General features: G+C 49.5%; 2 protein-coding genes across 3 annotated transcripts; both read left to right on the top strand.

The window, feature by feature from the left end:
* Nucleotides 1-1,329: 1,329 nt before the first annotated feature.
* On the top strand, nt 1,330-12,913 carry LOC115386591 (uncharacterized). Of its 2 annotated transcripts, none has more exons than XM_030088976.1 (5): nt 1,330-1,859; nt 8,732-9,025; nt 9,137-9,523; nt 11,399-11,643; nt 11,735-12,913. In XM_030088976.1, exons 1-5 carry the CDS (start codon nt 1,472-1,474, stop codon nt 11,978-11,980), a joined length of 1,560 nt encoding a protein of 519 aa, XP_029944836.1. In that variant the 5' UTR covers nt 1,330-1,471; the 3' UTR covers nt 11,981-12,913. The 2 variants fall into 2 exon arrangements, with proteins under 2 accessions (XP_029944836.1, XP_029944835.1); XM_030088975.1 differs by having other exon boundaries at nt 11,732-12,913.
* Nucleotides 12,914-17,268: 4,355 nt separating this feature from the next.
* On the top strand, nt 17,269-23,043 carry LOC115386590 (zinc finger protein 1 homolog). Its single transcript, XM_030088973.1, has 3 exons — nt 17,269-17,424; nt 19,467-20,152; nt 20,275-23,043. The coding sequence occupies exons 2-3, from the start codon at nt 19,688-19,690 to the stop codon at nt 21,397-21,399; spliced, it is 1,590 nt and encodes a 529-aa protein (XP_029944833.1). The 5' UTR covers nt 17,269-17,424; nt 19,467-19,687; the 3' UTR covers nt 21,400-23,043.
* The last annotated feature ends 504 nt before the right edge of the window (nt 23,044-23,547 follow it).

Here is a 23,547-nt window from a genome sequence, read left to right as displayed (position 1 = left end):
CAACATAATCAGAGCATGAGTGAGTCTGCAGTGTCAGTCACAGAGCTGACACCAGCTAATGATTTCAGCTGAAACTGTGGAAATAATCAGAGTGACGGGTGCAAAAAACAAAAAGACTCATTCAGCCGTGAAAGCGGTAAATTTAACTCCGCAGGCAGAGGATCGGGTAAGTCTTCACAGGATATCAGCAGGTCATGACAAATCCAGTCAGTGTTTTCCAGTTATAGTTTTATGGGTTTTTTTCCTTTTTTTTCCTGGAACAATAAAACAGTAATAGAAACTTTGGTTACCATTCCGACAGTATCACTTCACCTCAGAGCTCAGTTTCAAATTTTCACTGTGGCAAGAAAAATTCTGTTTTTTACCCTTAGTCTTATGTCCATGGTAATGTTTGTGTACTGCACATGCACAAGGTTTCATGCTAAGAACAACCAATAGCACCAACTTGTGGCCCGGCATGCTAACTGCATCGCTTTCAGCGTTTCTGTCGTTTCAGTGTAAACGGATATTGTTTTCAAAACTCTGCTGTTTAAACGTGAAACTATTTTGGAATGACAGCATAAAGACAGTGTTTCCGTGTAAATGGAGGGCTTGTGAAGAGTTTCTTATTATGGGACCGCGACACGCTGGGAAAGGGACTTTCCCTCATGGGCTCTCTCTAATTTCCATACTGAATGAACACATTGTTGTTTTGTTTGTGGACTTTTCCTGGAAGTCTTCTTGTTCTTGTTCGGCCTGTTTGACTTTAAGTCACTCTACATATTTGCTTCCTGCTCAGAACAGTGTGAACTACTTTACTACTCATTCATGTGGTTTCTCCTTAAGCCTCTTTCACTCATTTTCCCACTAAAGTAAAAACCAGTTGTAAAAACTGCTGTTAAACTATATTTGTAAATGGGAAATTTAAATGTTTGAGGCGCTGGCTAATGATTTCAGCTGACATTGTGGGAATAATCGGAGTGACATGTGTAATGGAGGCTCATCCAGCCGTGAAGGCAGCAAATTTAACTCTGCAGGCGGAGATTTGGAGCCGCTGCTGTTATTGTAGCGCGGTGTGAGGAGGCGCCGGAGCCCGGCGGCTCCTCCCCGCTCCTCCCCGCTCCTCTCGGCTCCTCTCTGCGGCGCTTCTGGAACATGTGGAAATGACGGATGTTTCTCTCTCAGATCCAAAATGGCGAAGCTGACTGAAGGGCACGAGCGTGCACGAGACGCGCGCGCCGGGAACATGTGGGCGGGGAAAAAGTCGCTGCGCGTCTATTCGGGTCTTTCCGGCCGCGTCCGGAGCAGCCGAACACGCGCTGGAACCGCTCGGCGGAGAGAGCAGCAGCAGCAGCCGGAGGAGCCGCGCCAGGAGCCGCCGCAGCAGCCCCACACACGCGGGGCCCATCAGCGAGCAGCAGCCCTCCGAAGGGGGACTCCGGCCCGGCGCGGAGGAGAATGAGAGAGCCCTCCCAGCGGAGGGGCCGAAGACATGAACGGGGCCGTGTACATTTCGTTTTTCCAGGGCCAGCTGGAGTCCGTGCTGGAGCAGGTCGTCCAGCTCGCCGTGCAGGAAATCAGCAAGTCGGTGGGCTCCAGCCTGAACGCGCTGCTGCTGGAGACGGCCGTCAAGGAGCAGGAGAACCGCCGCCTCCGGGTCCAGCTGCAGTCCCGGGACACCCGCGGCCGAGCCTCGGACGGCGGCTCGCCGGTGGCCGGTAAGCACAAGGCCGGCAAAGCGATGGGCGACGAGAGGACGGACGGCGGCAGGACAAAGCCCGAGCAGCCGCCGCAGCAGCTCCACGCCCCCGGGGGGCAGGGCCCGGAGCCCGGCGTGCACACCGACACGCGCCGCCTGGAGCAGCGAGGACGAGTCGTGGGTAGGCGCCTGGTTACACAACTCGCGCTAGGGTGGCACACACTCTCACACACGCACGCACACACAAACAAACAGCAGCAGCAGCAGCCCGGCACTGCCCCTCCTCCTCCCCCCTCAAAGAGCACGCTAACTGCGGCGTTGCGTAACTCTGCGGGCCGTCCGGAGGCTGCTGCCGAGCGGCGTCGGCACGACGGAGGCCCGCAGGTGAGCGGGACGTCCCCGGGCTGCCCTGGCACCGGCGGCGGGGACGAGGGGAGCCAGCGAGGCGGGAGCGCGGCGCGTCCGCGCGCCCGCCCCAGGAGCGTCCCGGGGAGGCTGGAGCACGTTGTCGGACCCGGGGCAACTTTCTCCCGGCGCCCGCCTCACATTCCTCCCCGCGGAGAGAGGCCTCTCTACCGGCCAACAAACCTCCGGAGTGTCTCACAATCTGCCATCAAAGCGTCCTGTTTGTGTTGACGTCATGAGGTTCCAGAAATGAGACCAAAATTCTCCCCAGAAACCCCCCCACCGCTCCCGCTCTGCCCCCCGGCGGTGTGCCCGCTTCAATTTACTGCATAGCAATTACATGTCTCTGCACATGATCGGTTTAAGTACTTTCTAAATGTTCACAATTTACATATTAATGCAGTTTCTTTGTCAAACAGAAACCACATGTGCCCATTTCTGACCGCCTGCAGTGTTTTTATGTAACATCACTTTCACTGTTTCACTCTGAAATAACAAAGTCGACCTTTCACTCCATCCTCTGGGTTTGGGGTTTCTGTGCTTTAAGCAAGTTTTGCAAAAGTTTGTACGTTATCGGAATCATTCTTGCTCATCGGAACAAAAAAGAAGCATTGAATAGAGTTAAAAATACCGTTACACCACGTAATTTTCTTCTGTCCTATAAAGACTCAAAATGTGTTTATGGGAGAAGGAGCCATGTGGATTTTTTTTATAAGTGCGTCAGCATCTTTTATTGCACTTGCATCCTAAAGGTGTGGGCATCATCTTGGACCGACTAGATTAAAATATAGAGATACACACAAGTTCAATGGCACACGGTCCGCAGACATCCGGTCAGTGTATTTTCATGTGGTTTGGGGTATTGCAGTGTTTTTCTCCCTGTTGTCTGGCAGATTTCAGTGCCTGCCGGGGTTGTATTTAAAGGAGTGGATGAGACCATGGCGATATGCAGCACGTTTTTTATTTTTTTGTGTCTCCTTTTTATGAGTTTCGATGCAGCTGTTGGGTTGAGCAGGGTTTTGAAAGCGGCTTTATTTAAAGCAGGCGTGAGAGTGGCGTTTCCACAGCGTCTCACGTTAAAGGCTTCTCCCACATTTTCAGCAGGAAACGCCTCAAAAGAAAAGTACAAGAAACCAAACAGCCCCAGTCCTCCGGTGTGCGGATCATAAAGTTAGATTTACGGTCGTCTTTGACGTGTCCTCTTCGGGAGGGAGGGGCTCCGGTCGAGCAAATAGGGGTGGGCAGGGCAGGCGGGGGGCACCAGGACAAAGAGGCAACAGACTGCAGGAGACGGGGAGGGAAAACCCGGCCTCGTGGTCAGCGTCCAAACGGACCCGTCGAGATTAAGAGAGAAGAAAAGGAGGCAAGGCGCGAACAAAGGTGTCGCCGGGCTGACAGTGTGCAGACGCTCCTGAGTTTCTGAACGGCATCGTGGCGAGTTTTTTATGTTTCTCAGTCACCAAGGACCATGACGTCTACAGAGTGGCTGTTAAAAAATAAATAAATAAATAATAGGGTCGTCAATATTCAGAGGCGTAATGTCATCGGAGAGCCAATCGGATGTCGAGTTCCAGGGACGACTCGAAGACAAACTGCAGATGCAGTCGCTATGACAACGAATTCAGCCGATAGCTCCGAATAACCTTCTTTCCCACACATGTCATCCTTAATCTGCTCGAATCTTCCTGACATTCAAAACTTAGCTATAAAAACACTTCTTTATTAATGTCTGCTGTATATTGGTCCATGCGTGACCTGCAGGTGGCGCCGTCTCACATACTGAGAGTGGATAGCATAAGGCAGCTGCTCTCCATGTTACTGGCCACTTCGTAGTTAGTGGAGAAAATATAAAGAGGCCACAGTGATCAACATGAGCTAAGCTGTTCCACAGCTAGCCGGAAAAGAACAGGAGTGGCTGGTTGAAAGGCGGAGTTATGCCTTTCCGTCGATGTAGCGCAGAATCCGAATAAAGCTTAATTTTGCTCTAAAATCGCCATGCAGACGCCTGAAAACTTTGTTTGAAGTAAGTTTTAAATCCGAATAGACCGGCCGGTTTATTCTCCTTCAGAAGCGGAATTAAATGTAAATTAGGCGTGACCTTATTCCGGTCGTTCTGCGCATGCTCGTCCTTCGCGATGATGCAATATTCCAAGATGGCGGCCCACGGCCCGCGGTTCGACTCGTATGGAGACGATTTATTTAATGGGAGCTTTAGAAGAAGTGGATATAATGAGAAGAGCGGATGGACGGGCTCATGACGCTTCGCAGCCTCAGAGCATTAAAGAGGATTTAATCCTTCGTTTTTCACATGTAAACACCAAGCTCATGCATGTAATTCTGAATTGCTTAGTTTGGAAAAAACAGTTCCTAATTCAAAACACCACGTAGCCACACTGAATGTACTGCGAAGGAGTTCACCGCTGTAACACTGAGGGTGTAGAGCGATCGGTCGCCAGGTCTTTTCTTACTTTCTGGAAGGTCTGTCCTCAGTACTGCTCAGTTGTTGCTCGCCAAGCATCTGGCGGAGTAATGGCGGACAAAACAAAAGCTCAGCGAGTCAGGCCAGCGGGAGCGCGCATTACATCACATCCTCTCAAATTCTCCCCAAGAAAGACAAATTGCCAGACCGGCACTGCAACTTTCAAGTGACTATTTAACGCTGTTAGCGGTACTTACAATGAACATGTCAGGGCACATTGTACACATCATTGAATATTTGTTACATATTTATGGTGGAAAATAAGTATTTTTAAAGTTGAAACACTCCTTAATGCACCTTTAAGTACAGCCCTGGCTATTTTATGCTGTTGCCTGATGACCTACTTTTAATAAACACACAAACCATGGAAAAAAACATAAACAAAACAAAACAAAAAAAAATCGCCACTCAAGAACAAAGATCTGGAGGTTAAAGTCGACTCCCCCTGCAGTCCAGCATCACTGCAAGTTTCTTTATTTCTTCACTCATTCTCCTGGAGGAACCGCTAGCTGCTAACACATCTAAAGCAAGGCAGCCTTTTCCCGTCATTATAGTTCATCTGGTTGAACTCTGTCTTGGCTCATGGGCACTCCAGCTGAGTCGCAGTGGATCCGTTAGCATGGAGAGAAAGCGCGCTGTCTGCCGTTTCCACTAACGTACGGTCCAGGTGTGCCGCTCCGTGTGGAGGCCTTCGCGCATGTCTTCGTGCCGGTGTTCCCGAAATTTTTCCCGGGTCTGCTCTGAGTCTGAACAGAGTCGGGGAGCTTCGCCATTCGCCACACACTCGTTGGCCGGCTAGGCGCTAGCTAGTGAGATGTATCAGCTCCTGTCGGAGCAGCCAGGTGTGGGGCGATACGGGGGGGGGTCAGGGTTTCACCCCCACCCTGAGCGGGGTCATTTAAACCCTCCAGGGCTTCTTTAGGATGTGATAAACACTCTTCAGAGCTGAAACATTGTCATGCTGGTGAATCAGTGGAACTTTATAAAGGACAGTTTCTTCCGCCTCTCCTTGCTGAGACGTTGTTGGCACATGCTCCGAGCGTCTGCGTTTGTGATTGGTTGGGAGGAAGTAATGATTCGTATCAAGCTTCGTGATAGACTGTCATGAAAAAGAAAGCGAAGCTATTTTTTCTATCGAACCTTTTATCGATCCCGTTTTTTTCCCGTCGCACCACACGTCTGTCGATCAATATATATTGCTATCGACTTTTCATCCAGCCCTACTATATTATCGGAGATGTGCAAAGCGATGGACGACACAGGATTTTTTTTTGCGGTGTCCTTGGACGGTGTGTGATGTTCGCTCTTGAATTTAACAGCTTCTTCGTAGTTTCATGTGGATCACGTGATTCTTAACGTACTCCATGGTTGTTGAGTTTGTGAGTCTTCTGGCGTGAAATTGCGGAAGAATTGTTGGTAGAGTTTACTTTTTGCTACAAGATGATTGACGCATTTGGAATTTGATTCTAATGGGATTTGCTATGTTTCAACATTCGACTGTTTTCCAACTGTTTTCTTTCACGTGTGAACGGAACCAAACAGGAATCTGATGTGTGCATTTTTGTCGAGGTACATCGGGCGATGCGGAGGCTCTGCATGGTGAAGACCTTGACGGCTTTATGGCACCATAAACTGCCTGAGAGAGAGAGACGCAACGTTTCAAGAAACGTTGAGTTTTGACTGCAGAGCCTCTCGTCACATTGCTGACTCAGGAAGCTGAAGGAAACAGCTTTGAAGCTAGCATTAGCCTGAAGAGAGTCAGGTCGCTTAATTAGCGGTGTGCAGGATGAGTCAACCGAGCACAAGTACTACAGCCCACCATCACCTCTGCCTCAGATGGAGTTGCAGCACGTTTTGTCATGAATTTGACGTAGAACCTGCGAGAACGGCAGAAAAACTGTCCTTTAGCAAGGAAAATGTGACATGAAATTCAAAAATGTCAAATAAAAAAATTGAAATTTAAACAAATAGGTCAATGACAAAATACCTAAAAAATATATATGTATATATATGTGTGTGTGTGTGTCTATATATATGAAACAGTCTTGGAAGCTAAATCCTGAACAGATTGATTGTTCATACACACATTCACGCTCTTTTACAGACACACTCACACACATGCAGCCACACGTGAGACAGAAATAAAAGGAAGACGCCGCCGCTCTTCTGCAGGCATGCTCACATCTGCTCGCTGACACGCAAATACACCAAAGACATGCAAACCCCCCCCCCCCCCCCCCAACCACCCAACCACCACCACCCCCCCCTACACAAAAAAATCCAGGTCGCGACAGGCCGCCGTGATGTCACGGCGTGCCCCGCGGCAACGAATCCCGTCCATCTGCGTCTGACGAAACACACTCACAGACGGAGCCGGGGAATGAGGTCGCAACACGTCGGGGTCAAAGGTCGCCCTGCTTTCTCTGCCATGTGCAAGGGAACAAAGGATGAAGAGGAGGAGGATGAGCTAATGATGCCGTGCGGCGCTTTGATCTGACCCGAGAGCTGCCGTGACGCAGAGCGAGGAAAAACCGCGTCGGGTCCAGCCCGACGCCACGCGCTGCCATCTCAGTGAGCAGGAGAGATGCTGGAGACTGAACCTGTGGGTCCAAACAGGGGGTCCCGGACCCTCGTAGAGACCTGATTTAAAAAAAGAAAATCAGATTAGCGCATGTCAAAGAAAAGTAAAATGAAGTCCTGCTCATATTCCAGAGCAGAACTGTGCTTTCATTCTGGACGATCCTGCTGCTGCATGTAGGTGAGAGAAGGAATGTTTCAGAGACCAGAGAGGGTCCAGAGGCTTCCCTCAGATCTGAGATCTCAGATTCCGTCTCCATAGAAACGGGGGGGCAAACGCGACTTTCTAAAACACAACTCCCGCATGTGTGTGGCATGACCATAGTAAATGGTTCTAATGCTCAGGGGCGAGTAGATGAGCAATAACAGTACTTCACCACTCCAAGTAGCAATCCCACTTGTCCATACGAATGTCCGTGTGTGTATATGTATACACACACACTGTCAGTTATTTACACACTGTCAATTAAAAACTGTAAACTTTAATTGTGTTTTGGTTTTGTGAGCCATCATTAACTGAAAACTGAAATTAAAATAAGAAATAAAATTAAAGTGCTTCCAGAATGCAAAGGTTTTCTACATGCTCGGCTCTGTGTAAACCGTGGAAACACACCCTTTCTTGAGTTCTGCTGACATGAAAGGCTTTAACACGCTCAATGCTACTTGCCAAAAGCAGAAGCTTTTTTATCCAGTAGAATGTGGAAATCTTGTTTTGACTTCAACTTAATCTCAATTATGTTGAGCTCAAAACAATCTTGGCTCAGATAGAGTGATAATGAACCCGGCCGCTTTCTCCTGTGACTCCGACCCCCTTTTTCAACATCGAATACAAATAAAATGAGATCCTTTCAGTTAAACCGAGTGACGCTAATGACTGCCGACAAGCTGCCGGTGGGCCGAGCAGCAGGAGACTGCCACAACACCAAGACCCCCGTCAGGGCTACAGTCTGTCAAGATAACTCAAAACACAACCTTCAAAACTTTATGGTGTCTGAATAATTGGCCTGAAAATGTCCACATTAAAAAAAAATAGTCTGAATCAGTGCATTTAAAAAGATTAAGCTTGGAATGATGTAATATTACAAAACTTAAATAAAAAATGAGCCTAAAAATACTTTTGAATTAGAGGAAGTACAATATATATATATATATGTATCATGGTTACGCCCATAAGTGTAAAATTAGACGGAAAGTGTGAAAACATGAAACTAAATGCTGGAAATGATTCAGTCGTGCTAACCATGATTTGTCATTACCATGGCAACAGACGTCTCGTACTCAGTGGGGTTTATGTGCGGGGCTGATACTGCCCGTCTGGCGGGTGCCGGTGAGGCCGGCTGAGCCGCATCGATGGTGCAGAGATGCCACCCGGAATATGAAGTGAAACTCAAACGGACGGTCTCATCATGGACCTGTTTGTTTCCATGACGACGACAGTCCAGTATGTGGAAATGTGGGTGACGGATTCTCCAAGCAGCCCACGTTGATGGCACTGATCCAAACTCACTGTTCTTTTCCTGGATGGCGGTTTTGCTCACATGACATAAATGTCCCTGTTATGTATGGACCCCCCCCCCCCCCCGTCACTGCAGACCAGCTGAAATCCGTCATGGAGCAGGTTCTGGACTTCGCCGTGCGCGAGCTGACGAAGATCGTGGAGGCGTCGTTCGACGACCTCCTGCTGGAGATCACCAAGATGGAGCGCGAGCAGCACGCCCTGGAGGAGCGGCTGGGCAAAGGCCCCCCCGAGAGAGGGGGCTCCGAGAAGGGCAGGGCGGGGGGCCGGAGGAGGGGGTCCGAGAACGACTCGGTGTCCCCCAGCGGCTCAGAGGACACCCGAGAGGAGGCCGAGGTCCCCGTCTCCAAGAAGACGGCGGAGAAAGACGGTGAGTGGTCTGAGACGGTCTGATCTGGTCTGAACTGGGTCGAGATCAGGAGATGCCTCCTTTGCTGGAGCTTGTTGTTTTCCTAAAGCCCTCCTCTCCCCTCCCCCTCAGATCCGGAGCCGCCCCCGGTCCTCTCGGTCTCTCAGGACTGGGTCCCCATCCTGGACAAGGTCTTCGGGCAGAAGTGGTGCAGCGACGTGTGGCAGATCAAAGAGCTGGCCGGAGACGGCGGGGAGGGCGGCGGAGGCGGGCGGGGCTTGGGTGAGGCCGGAGCCCATCGTGACGAGGTGCTGTCCGCCCCCTCGGTGACCCTGGAGCCCTCCCCCTCCTCCCCCCAGCAGGACCCCCGCTGGACCCCCCTGGAAGACATGGAGGTGTTTTCTCCAGACGAGGACGAAGCCGAAGCGGCTGCTGCCGCCGCCGCCGCCACCGCGCCACAGACAGACAGCAACGCAGCAACGACCACACCGGGAGCAGGAGCGCCCTCTAGCCCCTCTGGTGAGTCTGAAACGCCTCACGCATCAATAAACATCTCGTAGCGCGAAGCAGAGGGAGTCACGATGTGTATCTCAACCACCAAGTAGGCAACAGATTAGTCATTATAAAGCACGATGTCGGCTGTGGAGTGGAGATTGAGAGCGAAAGAGAAATTAGGGTTATGTTTCCTCCCGTTCCTCCCGGGGACGTTTTAGTAAAAAGCGTTCTGTTTTTCATCACTATAAATAAGTTATGCTCACCAGGACAAAAAACGCTCTCATTAACAGGAACACAGCAGTGGGTTTTTACTAAATAAATAAATACGTATTTTGTTGATGTATTTATTAGTGAACAAGACAAGCATTTGTAATATTCAGACTAAATGTAGAAAAAAAAGGTTTTTTTTTAAAATCATATTTCAATTCAATTCAGCTTTATTTATGAAGTGCCAATTACAACATGGTCATTTCTAGACACTTTTACAGAGAAACCCAACAGATCCACATGAGCAAGCAGAAGCGACTGAGGAAAGGAAAAACTCCCTTTTAACAGGAAGAAACCTTTGCAGAACCAGGCTCAGAGGTGGAGGCTTTCTGCTAATCCGGTTGGGGTGAGAGACAGAAGGAGAAGGAGATAGAACAGACAGCTTCTTGTATCTACATACAATTCATATATAAACACAGGTACATAGGCTACAAGAGGAACAATCATCAGTGACATGTAGCAATACAATGAAATTACATTGAAACGAGAGAAGGAGCAGAACTGGGAGCCGGTTCCACATGGTAGGAGCCTGGAGTTCAGTAAACCTTACACCCACTGGGTCCGGGTTACTTCTATTAATCAGTGGAGCAGCTGTTTTGTTTGATGGCCAATTAGAATTGCACCCATTGGATCCAGGCTGTCTCAATGGATCAGCCGCGATTGATGTTCTGTCTGCGATCCCTCAGTCACGGCTCTAGTCCACCTCAGAGACAGCCTCTTCGTCCAGGGTGTTGGTGTTCTGACTTTTTGGTCTCCCACAGTGGAAAGAGAGAGAGAGAGGGGGAGAGACCATTTTATTTCCATTGAAGTGGACACAGGTTCACAGATTTATACAATAAATCCACGACTCGTTTTCCCAACATCACCTTACAGAACAGCTACATAATAGTAGAGAGAGCGAGCAGGCGCGACCCCTAGCTGTAAGCTTTATTGAATATTTCTTGGGGGTGGTTTGGCTATCGCAAGAGGGAAGCTCCAGCACCACCAAGGCCCCCCCCCCCCTCCATGGCGCTGCCGGTGGCGCTGAGCTTGAGAAGTGCTGCAAAGAGAGAGTGCTGCACTCAAAACGACTGGAGGCTGCGGCTTCTGCCAAGAGATCATCAACAAAATATCCACCGAAGACTCTGAATGCTCAGTTTCTGTGGTTTTTCTTTTTCAATATATTTGCAAATCGTACTATCATTATGGGGTATTGTGTGTAGAATTTTGAAGAAAAGAGTGAATTTAGTCAATTTTGAATTTGACAAAAAAAGCCTTTCTGTCTCCACTTCAGACACGATAAAAATCAAAGTTGAAAAGATCACTTTTTTTTTCCATCACAGTTTAAAGAGTCAGCAGTGGAGATGGAGAATAAAGCTGAAATGAGACACTATTTAGTTTATATGAAGGAGAATTCGCAAAGAAGACGAATGCAGATACTGCTTCAGAAACATTTGAAAACATGGAAATCAAATAATGTGAATGTTCCATTGTTAAACTTTTGAGTGTGTGTGTCTCCCTCTGCTGGACTCCGCCAGAGTTGAGTTGGTTTCAGTTCCATCAAAATAAAAAGATGAACTCGATCAAGTTCTCTCTCGTCTCTCATCCTCTCCCTTCCTCCTCCTCGTCTCACCTCCACCTGTCCCCCCTCAGGGCGGCGCTCCTCGGCCTCCATGCTCCAGCGCCTCCTCACTCTGCCGTCTCAGCTGCTGGAGGACGAAGAGGGCGAGGACCCGGTCGCCAAGGAAACGCTGGTCGTCCTGACGACAGACGGCGCCGCCGACCGCCGAGCCGACGCCGACCCACCGGACCGGCCGACCCGAGGAGCGGCGGCGGCGGAGGAGGAGGAGGCAGGGGAGGACGAAGAGGAGGAGGAGGAGGAAGACAAAGGGAGGAAGGTGAGGGGAAACGAGGGATTGAGCAGATGGGGAGGTGTTGCCGTGTTTCTGATGTCCCTGTGTGTTTTTTTTGTTTTTTTTTTGCCAGCAGAAGAAGCGACGGAGAATGTGGTCGGAGTGCGAGGAGTGCGGGCGCCGCTTCAGCCGGATGTCCCTCCTCAAGGCGCACCGCCACACGCACGGGAACGCCGCCGCCGACACGGCCTCGCCGTCCCCCCCGCCCGCCGCCGCCGCCTCCTCGCTGCCGCTGCACTGCTCCGAGTGCGGCAAGAGGTTCTCCTCCGCCACGCGGCTCCACAGCCACACCCGCACCCAGCACCCCGGGAACCGGTCCTGAGCCCGGCGGACGGTACGCGGGTCAGCAGGACCGGACGCACACTACCAGGCCCCTCCTCCCACAGTGCAACACTGTGCCTGGTCAGCGGTACAGAACAGCCCACTCCAGACCCAGACCCAGATCCAGAACCAGACTCTAGTCTAAACCCAGATCCAGAACCAGACTCTACTCCAAATCTCAATTACAGAACCAGGGTCCACTCCAGAACCAGATCTGGCTCCAGGGTCCAGTCGTCTCTCAGTTTGAGCGATTTGCAACTTTTTTTTTTTTTTTTTTTAAAGGCCAAAATGTCCAAACTGAGGAGCTTCAAAACAAAAGCTTCATAAATCAGCCAAAAATCTCACATTAAGATTTAAAAAAAAAAAAAAATCTGAAGGACCGCAGTTCACCAACAAGCTTTTTGTATCTCGAAACAGTTTATCTTCAAACCTGTTTTTGAAGGAGTTTATTTTTTTTCTTTTTTACATTTTGAAAATCATCGAAAAAGTTAGAGATCATCAAAGAAGCAATGAAAGTCATTTTATGCCTTTTTTTTCAGTTTATTGGATTCGATCAAAACTTCAGCCAAGAAATTTTTTTAACCGAAACGAAAAAATAGTGAAACGCAAAAAAAAAAAAAAAGGAAAATCGTGTTGGATGAACTGGAAACTTGTTTTTCTTCTTTATGTTTGACGTTGAAGGATGAAGGGAAACTGCACACTCCTCTCCTCCTCTCCGCAGATCTGTAGGAGATTTTTATCTTTTTGTTTTTAGCTGTCATGGTTCATGCCCCGCCCCTTCACTGGATGCCCCGCCCCTGCATCCTAAGCTCCGCCTCCCAGGTGTTGGTTGTGTGTGGAGCTCGTTTCTTAAAGTGACCTTCATTTTGGACAGACTCCTTTTTGTTTTCCTCCCCACTCTGCATTTGTTATGTGCGAAACTGAAAAAAAACCTGTCTCCTTTTTTTTTTTTTTTTACCGTTTCCTGCTCGTTTTTACTTCCTGTTTCACTTCTGCTCAGCCTCGAAAAGGCACGCGCACACACACACACACACACACACACACACACACACACACACACGCACACCCCTACACAAACGGATACCTCCATAGTTTCATAGCAGTTTCATTATCGAAGCCAAAAGTACTTTTAGAATTCTTGTTGAGGAAAACATTTGAAAGCCAAAAAGAGAAAACTGGTAAAACAGATTAAATTTACAGTGTGGGGGAAACGGGTCAAATTTAGTCTGTTTTGCATAGTTTTCACTTTTTTCCTGAAATGTAATGTTTCTTTTTTTTAATTTTCCTTTTGGCTTTGGGTCCGACTCAGTTCAGAAACTCAAAGCTGCAACAAAACTTGAGTTTTCATAGGTTTAAAAATCCAAATGAGTTTTTTTCCTTTTAGCGTTTCTACTCCTCCGACCTACCTGAGATTTCTGTAAACAAAAAGAACAAAAAGCACAATTACTTTGTTTTCGGTGGTTTTTTGAACCTTTTCCAACACATATTAATTTAGATGGAGATGAGGAGGAAACAGAACGGACTGATTGTAAAGAGAAACTAATTTTCTGCACTTAAGCTCTAATGTAACACGAATCTGATCCTGTAAAGTGACTGAAAGCACTTGGTTAAATTTCCTTCTGCCGCTCGGACCCCCCGCTGTGCCACCCGACGTGTAAAAGAACTGAGAGTTCATCAGGAGTTTTATCTGCTGCTTTCACTTAAAATACTGCGATGCACTTTACAGTTCTGACTCACTCTTGAACAGTAACACTTAACGAAGCCCCGATGCATTTTATTTCGTGACATGGTGAATTTTCCACCAAAAAAAATGCGAACTCGTGCCTCCACTGACAGCAGCTTTTTGTTTTTAATTTTAACGCAGGAGTCTTTTTTTTGTTTTTGTTTCTGAAATATCCAGTAGTCCACTTTTTTGTCAGTGTCGCTGTCTTTTTGTCGCAGTTCTTTTCTCTCTGAGTCATTCCGATCTTTCTTTTTTTTTTTTTTTGTTGATGTCGGGAAGTTTGACGCAGTTCGTACGGAGGAGAAGGAGAAGTCAGCGTCGAAACACACAGCTGGTGTTTCCAATAAATATCTACGTCGTTTCTGCTCCACGTAGCTTCTACACGAGACGCTCACTGTCGGCGTCGTTTTTAGCGCTTTGTAAATGTGCGAGATGAACTTTTTTTTCTTTTAATGATGTTGTGAATAAATTAGTCTCTGAAGCAATATGAAGGCTGAACTCTACTGAGCGGCCGACTTCTGAAAATCTAACGCCCCGCTTTGGAATAAAAACAGCACGCTAGCAGACACCTGGACCCGGCTCTCCTCGGGGTCACCGCAGACTGTAATCCGATTACTTTTTTTTTGACTGTAGCTGACTTTGCAGCATCGCTAACGCCTGAATTACCAACCGCTTTTCTCTGAACGCCACCCGTCTTCTGTTTGTGGGATTCGTTGCACTTTTCAGCCTCCGTACGTTTTCACATACCTCATTTCCGCAGTGTTTCCTCGTATTTCCACACAGACCTCATTACCTCAGCAGATTGTTTATTTTTCACTGTTTCATTTTGGATGCGTCTCAGTTTTCTTTTTCTTTTTCGTTTCTTTGGTGAACAGAGCCTCAAACTTTCATGTAAAAAAAAATATATAAAGTGGAAAAAAACCTCACGACTTTAAACGCACAACACTCAGAAACATGTTTTAAAGCCTGGTTTGTGTTTGTATGGAAGCCTAAAGAGTCCCAAAAATTTCAAAATATAATCTGTCACGTAGAGGGAAAAAAATGAAAGACATCTTTTTTTGTAAAGGATAAAATCTGACGTTTCTCACTTTTGAGAGAAAATGTCAAAGTTGGAGGATTCTGTCGGGTTTTTACAGGCCGCCGGCGACTTCACTGCACTGAGTGGAAAAGCTGCATCATGTGATTGGCCATCGACCAATCACTGCACCTCCTGTCCATGTTTACAAAGCCATAGCGCAGAAAGAGAAATGCATCCCTGCGGAAACCAAAGGGACAAAAAGTGTCACGTTTGTCTGAAAATCGAACACAGTTCAGTTTGTTTCATGTAGAAAACTGTACAGGGAAACAAAGAAGGGAATCATTTGTTTTCAGGGAGGAAAAGTTGAAAAGTTAATCTGTAGCCTAATTTCAAAACTCTGAAGCAAGACCGCCAGAAACGCCATGCTACGGGCTCAAAGCTAACTCTTTACTCTGGAAAAACTTTTAGGAAATTACTGTACAAGCCATTTCCATTGTGCTTCTGTGCTCGGGAGATAGCGTCATTGCTAACATATCAGTGCAAATTAGCTGCTGTGATGCTAACATATCAAAAAGGCCTAGCAGCTCTAATGCTAATCGTTTGAAAAAGTTAGCAGTTCTAATGCTAACATATTGCAGTGGGCTTGCGGTGCTAATGCATGTTTTAGTTTTAGTGAGTTAGCAGCTGTAATGCTAACTAATGAGTTAGCCGCTGTAATGCTAACATGTGCAGTAGCTGTTTACACATATTTATGTACATGAGATTAGTAACATGGCGGAGGCTAATGCTAACAGCTCTTCATCAAAACTACATAAATCCACTTTTTCATCTCATCTATAGGAAATGCAAAGGAATCCTGCTCGTGCAGCAGGAGCTGATAAGGAAACCGGTAAACATTTTAATAATCCATAGCTGCAGAAATCAGTCTGTATTGACGGTAACACTCTTCTCCTTTAATTAGGTGAAGGTTATTTACTGTAACGTTTACATTTTCTCATGGGATGAAACAAACTGGCAGATTGGAACAAAGCTGAAGGGTGATTCTATAAAAGTCTGTGAAGGTTTTCTCTAAACTGAGCCATACGTTTTTCCCCCAGCGGAAGCATTTCTCTGTCTGCGTCCATTTTCTTTAAAGGAGGTCCAGCGTTGTTGTTGCTGTGTTTTTTTGTTTTTTTGTTCTTCTTTTCGCACTGAGACGCATCCAGACGGCATTCGTACATATCGCAGAGCTCATCTGGATTCCTGTGACGCTTGTTACTTTATTTTATATGTTGGCGCTTTTCTGAAAAGTGGTTGTGTGGTTCCCGTTGAGAGAGAAAAAGACAAAGTTTTACTCTGCCATTTTATTATTTGTTTCCTTCGTCAAACCACCAACCGCGAACACGTGAGACGAGTGTGAGAAGGGAATGGGACATTTAAAGGTCAAAGGTCGAGCGCTGGGAAATCAGAAGACACACAGGTTCCTCTGAGAGTTTGGTTTATGAGCTGGCGTTCCTCAGGGAACGCCCTGAGGTCCTCTTATTGTTGGATGCAAATGTGGGAAAGGGGACGAAAGGGATGATTTAGTATTTTTAAAGTTTTATTGTTAAGCTAGTTTTATTTTTATTCTGCAGTTGTAATAGTTGGAAGCAGACTGTATGCTCGTAATGACACAGGAAACCTTGTTCGGCTCGTGGACGTTCTTATTTTGTTGTCGTTTTATACTTTGAATATTTCTACTTCTTGTATAATCTCGATGAACCGACCTGCTCCGTTTGTCAAAGGAAGTTCATCTCAGTGTTTGGATTTGATGCAATACTTTTGATAGAAATGTGCCCTTTTTTTGTAATTCAGCACTCTAATCAAACCAAATCTGAACGTTTCCTCTTCAATAACAGCAGAGATTACACAAAAAAAAAAAAAAAATGGCGGTGCTGGATCAGGACGGATGGAACTTCGTCAGCCAACGTGAAAAATGAACTCAAAGGTGATGTGACCTGTGACCTTGTCGTGACCAGTGTCAGTTTCGAGTGACTTGTTGCGACCTGGCAGCGTCGAAATGTCATCTGTGTTTCCGCGGCTGCTCCGTCTGAATGTCGTTTACGCCGACGTGGGCCCGTCCGAGCGGGCGGACCGCCGACGCCACTTCTTTCTCACCTGTTCAGCTCGATGAAACCGGGTACTTTTTAATGTTGGAATTCAAACAAAAAAAAAACAAAAAAACAATGAAATAAATGTTGTCAACCACCAGCTGAGTCTGAACTGGCATTATTTCTAAGATCAAAAGTTTAAAGGTTCCTGTTGACATCCACAGGCGGAGGAATTGAAAGAAGCCCCCCCCACCCCACCCCCACCACCCTCCAGCGGGTGCCCTGTTCCTGATCTTTGATCTTCTCGGGCATTTACCCGGCGGGTTCATTGATGGGAGACTCGAGAAAGCGCGTGTGCGCGCCCGGCCGTACCCACCTACTGCCGTTTCCATGGTTACCATATACCCGCCTGAGCGGGTACGTGCCGTGCACGAGCAGCGGGGAGGGAGGGAAGGTGAGGAGGGAGGGAGGGAGCGGAATTAGTCAGTGATAGAGGGGAGGAGAGGAGGCGAGGCGGCGGGTGTTCTGCCGAGGTGGACGTGGCGGCTCCGGCGGACGGAGCTACAAGTGACGGGCAGCGGAGCCGAACCGAGGCGGACAGCCAGCCAGCCGGCCATGAACCGGACCCCCCGCAGGTAACGCGCCGCCGGCCGCCCGCTCGGCGTCTCGCTCCGCTCGGTTTCCTGCTTTCGGAGCGTTCGGACGGGCAGAGGAGGACCGCGGCTCGCGGCTCATCCTCCGCCGGGAGTCGGCTCCTTTTGTGTCGGGATGTCAGCCGCTCCCCGGGCGGCCGCGGAGCACTCCCAGCCTGCCGCCGCGTCTCCTCCTCCCCGCCTCACTCTCACTTTCTCCGCCGCGCTAACAGCAGCTAGCGCCGCTAGTTAGCTTAGCAGGCAGCAGACGACGTAAGAGCGATAAACAAGATGGCCACTGGCTAACCGCTAGCTAGCTAGACATGGCAGCTTGCCCCGTCTTTGTACGGCGGCGAAGCGGCCGCAGGAGCGTCGTCCCCCCGCTGTCAGCGGCTGTTTTCACCGCGGACGGTGTGGAAGTTGTGGCCGGCGAGGCGGGGAGTGTGGAGCCCGCAGACACCCTCCGCGCAGAAATCGGCGCTGCGCGGAGACTGCGTGGCGGCTCCAGGGGCCACCTGAGAGCCGGGGGGGAGAGGCAGGTAGAGCCGGGCAGGTACCGACGCCAGAGCACCGAGCCGCGGCTGCACCGAGCACTTTACACCCGCCGGAGTGTGCGCACAACTTTTAACAGTAAACTTTTCTGTACGCGCGCGCTCGTGTGTGTGTACGCGGCTTCACAGCTGGAGAAGGTGTGTGGCTGCGCGTGCGCGCTGAGCCCCAAAAAAGAGTCAAGTTTTAAATCTCAGAAAAAAAAAAAGATTCAGGTGAAAAGTTAGAATCCACAACGCAGCTGTAGAATAAAATCAGTCTTTCTGACATCTTTCAATTTTAAAAGAAATCTTCAATATTTCTGATTATTGTTCAGCATTCACAGTTTGAGAATCAATGAATTCCGTTCAGATGTAGTTCAAGGCTGTAACCACCATCAGAACATGCTGAGATGTTAGTTATGGTTTTCATGCTTGACAGCATCATAACTGCAGAGGGTTTCATGAATGAGTGTAAGTCTGCGTTCCTGCAGAACGTCCAGGCTTTGACGGGTCAGGTTTTAATTAGTCTTACTGTAAGGATCACGTTGGTCACGGGGCCGTGCCCTCCACTTTGGGAACCACTGCCCCAGGCCACCGCGAGGCCATGCACTCAGTGCTGGGAATGTTGGGGAGGAGAGAGTTCAGAGGTGGGAGGGGTCTGCAGGAGGCCGCACAGTGCTCGCCTAGTAGCGAGGTGGTAACGTCTTTATGTATGGAGTTTGCATGTTCTCCCCGTGTTTCCTCCCACAGTCCAAAGACATGCCTCTGGTGAACTGATGACTGTCGGTGTCCTGTCGGTGTGAGTTTGTGTGGTTGTCTGTCTCTCTGTGATGGACTGGCGCCCTGTCCTCATCTGTAGTCGGCTGGGATCAGCTCCAGAGCTGGAGCAAACCAGGGTTTGGTTTTCTGCACACAGATAGAGCTGGGTCTTCTCCACTTATCAGTGGAACTGATTATATTTACAGAAAATATGACCAAGAAAGATGGAGGACAGCCTTGGGGAACACCATGGGGGGGATGGATGAGATGTGGATGTCTAAAACTGAAGTGAGAGTTGAGCAAGTGAATCGTTTCAGACGTGAATCTGAGATACCAGAACATGTGGAGGAGTACAGAGTATCCTGTCATCAGGAGCCACTGGCTTTTTAAACTGAGGAGAGAATGTCCTCAAAAGGAGCTGACTGACATGTTTTCATCTGATTCTGTTCTGTGGTTACATCACCTACTAGTGGCCTGATATGTAAGCTGTGCTGATTCAGGTGTTTCCATGCAAAATGTAATCGTTTACGCCCCAAACCCGGTCCCAATTTAATCCAGATCAATCCCAATACCTAATCACTTCTGCCTTGTTCCCATTTCAGACGTTTCCCGAAAATGTCAACGTAATCCGTCCATCACTTTTTGAGTCATGTTACTAACACACGGAAAAACAAACCCTCCTGAAAACTTGACCTCCTCCAGTAGCTGGCTTTAGTGTGCGTTGCCCTCTAACACGTTGTTCTGCTGCGTCCTCAGGCTGTTCCCGCTCTCCCGTGTGTGCTGACGTCCCGCCGCTCCTCCACCTGGAGGTGGGACACGCAGAGGAGGCTCTCGGGGACTCGCGGCCCTCCTCGGTCTGGGCTGGACCTCTCAGCGGCCGGGGGGGAGGAGGCGGCGGCGCAGGAGGAGAGAGGATTCGTAACGTTGGCGATACGTCACAGAGAGCGTGGAGAGGAGAGCAGCTCCGCCCCCCCACCATGACGGACTTAGAGACCGAGTGTCTAAGCCTCGGCCTCTGCGGCTCTCCGCCGCCGCCTCTGGACGCCTCCTTGCAGGCGGAGTGCGGCGCGGGGCCCGCCGCCTCGGCGCCGGCGTCCTCGCTGGCCCTGCTGTCCTCGGACTGCCCCACGCCCACGCTCAGCTCGCTGGCAGCCGAGATCGCCGAGCCGCTGGTGATGCTGCCGTGCGTGAAGAGCGAGCCGGAGGACGGAGACCTGGAGCCCATCCGGACCGTGGACCTGTCCGAGATCCAGCCCCTGTCCACCGCCGAGCTGGGGCAGGACCAGATCAAGATGGAGATCAGCGGCCTCGACTACATCAAGTCCGAGCATCACGGTCACCACGGCAACCACCACCTGGGCCCCTTCCACAACGCCGACGTGTCGGAGCTCGAGTACAAGTCGCATTATGAACCCAGCTCTGTGTTTGACTACATCTCACAGGTACACACACACACACACACACACACACACACACACACACACACACACACACACACACACACACACACACACGAATGAAATGTTGAAATGAGAACCTGCTGACACTGAGGTCCTGCTTGCAGGTGACAGACACTCTGGAGTACATCAAGTCGGACCACCACGTGGACCTGCAGTGTTACTACACCACCGAGCTGGCGGCCCTCAAGTCCGAGTACTCGGAGTCCAACGCCGTGTCGTCCCACCTGCCCCACAACGGCCTGGAGTCCATCCACATGGCCGAGCTGCGCACCGAGCTCAACAAGCTGCGGCCCGACACGCTGCTGCTGGACGGCGTCAAGCTGGAGCCCGAGTTCGGCGGGGGGGCGCTGTACGAGCTGCAGCCCGCCCAGGACGGGAAGGCCGCCGCGGAGGCGGCGGGGGGACGGGCGCTCACCACCAAGACCCAGAGCCCGACGGTCCGGAAGCCTCGCAACATGCAGGGAGAGAAGCCGTTCTCGTGCACGCAGTGCGGGAAGAACTTCAGCACTCTGGGGAACCTGAAGACGCACCAGCGCATCCACACCGGCGAGCGGCCGTACACCTGCTCGCAGTGCGGGAAGAGCTTCGGCCAGGCCGGGAACCTCAAGCGACACCAGCTCATCCACACGGGCCAGAAGCCCTACGTGTGCGCGCACTGCCCCAAAGGCTTCACCAAGGCCGACGACCTGCGCTCGCACCAGCGCCTGCACACCGGCGAGCGCCCCTTCATCTGCGCCGCCTGCGGCAAGAGCTTCGGCCAGTCCAAGGAGCTGAAGGCGCACCAGCTGAGCCACACGGGCGAGCGGCCATACTGCTGCCAGCACTGCGGCAAGAGCTTCACCAAGGAGACCAGCTACCGCAACCACGTGCAGATCCACACGGGCGAGAAGCCCTTCACCTGCTCGCAGTGCGGCAAGACTTTCAGCAACTCGGGCGTCCTCAAGACCCACGAGAAGATCCACACGGGCGAGCGGCCGTTCGGCTGCACGCAGTGCGGCAAGAGCTTCGGGCGCCTGGGCCACCTGAAGGCGCACCAGCAGATCCACACGGGCGAGCGGCCGTACGCCTGCCCGCAGTGCGGCAAGACTTTCAGCCAATCAGGTCACCTCAAAGCACACGAGCAGATCCACAAACGCGAGCGCGCGGACACGGCGAGCAGCAGCAGCAGCGACGGCGGCGGCAGCAGCAGCAGCAGCAGCAGCTCCTCGATGGGCAGTGACAGTAGCTAAGACTGAACGCCTTTAACCTCCGGAGATACAAAGTATTATTCCTCTTTTTATAAGAACGTATATACACTTTCCTTCTCAGTTTTTCTTACTTTTTCATACCTTTTACATTTTATCTGAGGCGGAACGACCGACTCGTTTGCTCTTATGCAAGTGTCTGTGTGTGCGTAAATGTTATATACTGTAGATACTCTGAACTGGACTCTACCTGCAGGACCATACACAAGCACAATTACGTCAGCCACCAACTTTGAGTACTTAATCTTTTTAGTATTTTCCTGTTTTTTACTGAAAACCGACCAGCAGCTCAGACCGGACCCCCGTTTTACCCGTCGATGTCCCGCCGCGATGAGTTCGGCGTCTGAGCGCAGAAACGCTGCGGGATGTGACGTATCATGAGAGATTCCTCAAACATCCAACAGTTTGGTTTTTTTTCTCAACAGTTTATTTTTATATATATAAAAAAATGTGATCACTGACAAGAGCGCTTAGATCTTACAGGGTTTGTCTCAGCAGCGGTCTGTATTGACATCAGTCTGTTTTCGTCGTCACGCAGCTGTCGGAGTGTCAGACGGCGGTAGTGCTCCCCGCAGCAGTACTTCCAGTGCAGTGCAGTTCGAAACCAGCGCGCAACTTCACCGTTTAAAAAACAAACCGTGTCCGATGATCGCTCCACCGAAACAAAGCACAACCGCATCAACTCAACACTGATATTACCCTGCTGCTGCTAGCTGTGCTAGCTACACACAGGCTAATGTGCCATGATTGACCCCGAGACGCCGTTATCCGCTGTGAGCAGATCGCAGCTCGTCGCCACGGTGATTTTGACTGTAAAATGTAGTCGTCAGGAATTCACACAGGAGGCGTTCAGGTTCCAGCCTGAGCGCCGGACACCACTTCCGAACATTCCTCTGCCAGATCTCAGTATTTCTGCGATCAGAACATTCCAGTGAAAGTTAAACTGAAAACCCCTCAGACCCTCTGTGATCTCTGCTGGTCCCCTCTATGGGTCCAGGACCCCATGTTGGGTCACTAAATGTGACTGTCAGGTGTTGTTTTTTTTTTGTTTTGTTTTTTTTTCTCAGTCAGAACTTTGTCTGTGCTAAAATAACTCAGCAGGCTGTCCACCAGGTGGAGCTGCTCCCTGACGACAAACAGAACCAGTCCCATATTTACGTGCCTCTGACTTTTCTCTTGGTAAACGGGGTCCGATTTTCTCCTTCCTGTTGATGGTGCAAAAAAAAAAACAAGTACTTGAGTGCTTTCAGGCTGTGATTCTCCCGGTATCGTACTCAGGTGTGAGTACTGTTGACTCTGTTTACGATCTTTCTCTCCAGCAGTATCGACCAATCAGGACTCTGCGGCGTCTTTTTTTTTTTTCTTTCTTTCTTTGCTGACGATAATCAGACTTTTATTTCGTAACTGTTAAAAAAAAAAAAAAAAAAAAAAGCGCCACAGAAACTTTTTTCCTTTTTTTTTTTTGGGCTCCAGAGGACCAAAACTCATCAGCACAAAGGAACCCCCCCTTCCCTCCCTCCCCTGCCCCCAGTCCTGATCGCTCACTGTGTAAAACCTTTTATTGACGACGTTGTTCCTAAAAAACAAAAAATGTAATAAAACTAAAAAAGGAAAAAAAAAAAAAAAAAAGGTGAAGCAGCTTCTTGTACTGGAAGAATTATTAAAGAAACTAATGAAACGAAACGTCGCTCCGTCTGTTCGTGGGTTTTAAGGGACTGTGGTGGTCCCAATAGGTAGAAGGCTCAGTGCTCATCTGGACCTCGAAGAAGGGTTCAGGCTTCATGTTGGAGCTCCAGGTCCAGATCTCTGCAGCCGAGTGTGAGGCCGGACAAGAAAAACTACAGGCGAGTGGATGTTTCCTTATAACGAGTACAGCTGTGTATCCTCACGGTGTAAAAAACACCATCTATGAAGAGATCCGATCTCTGACTTGGAATTGAATGACTTGTTTCCTCCACAGGCCAGCAGAGGGCGCTGCAGCACAGTGACAGTCTGCTGTCTTGACAGGCATTTTTTGTATTTATGGTGGAGCAGCAGAAGACAACACTTTCTGGTGTTGTGTTGATCGGTTGGTGGAGAGAAGGTGGTACAGATGATCACAAGTTGACATGTAGATGTGACGGAAGCTCAAGC

This window comes from Salarias fasciatus, chromosome 4 (assembly GCF_902148845.1).
Source record: "Salarias fasciatus chromosome 4, fSalaFa1.1, whole genome shotgun sequence".
In the NCBI taxonomy this organism is placed as follows: Eukaryota; Metazoa; Chordata; class Actinopteri; order Blenniiformes; family Blenniidae; genus Salarias; species Salarias fasciatus.
The sequence above is the reverse complement of the archived record's forward strand: the minus strand, read 5'-3'. Positions and strand labels throughout refer to the sequence as shown.

Coding starts and splice junctions, on each gene's coding strand:
- LOC115386591 (XM_030088975.1), top strand. CDS start 1,472: ATGAACGGGGCCGTGTACATTTCGTTTTTCCAGGGCCAGCTGGAGTCC. Junction 9,026..9,136: donor GAAGACGGCGGAGAAAGACG/GTGAGTGGTCTG, acceptor CCTCCCCCTCAG/ATCCGGAGCCGCCCCCGGTC. Junction 9,524..11,398: donor AGCGCCCTCTAGCCCCTCTG/GTGAGTCTGAAA, acceptor GTCCCCCCTCAG/GGCGGCGCTCCTCGGCCTCC.
- LOC115386590 (XM_030088973.1), top strand. CDS start 19,688: ATGACGGACTTAGAGACCGAGTGTCTAAGCCTCGGCCTCTGCGGCTCT. Junction 20,153..20,274: donor TGTTTGACTACATCTCACAG/GTACACACACAC, acceptor TCCTGCTTGCAG/GTGACAGACACTCTGGAGTA.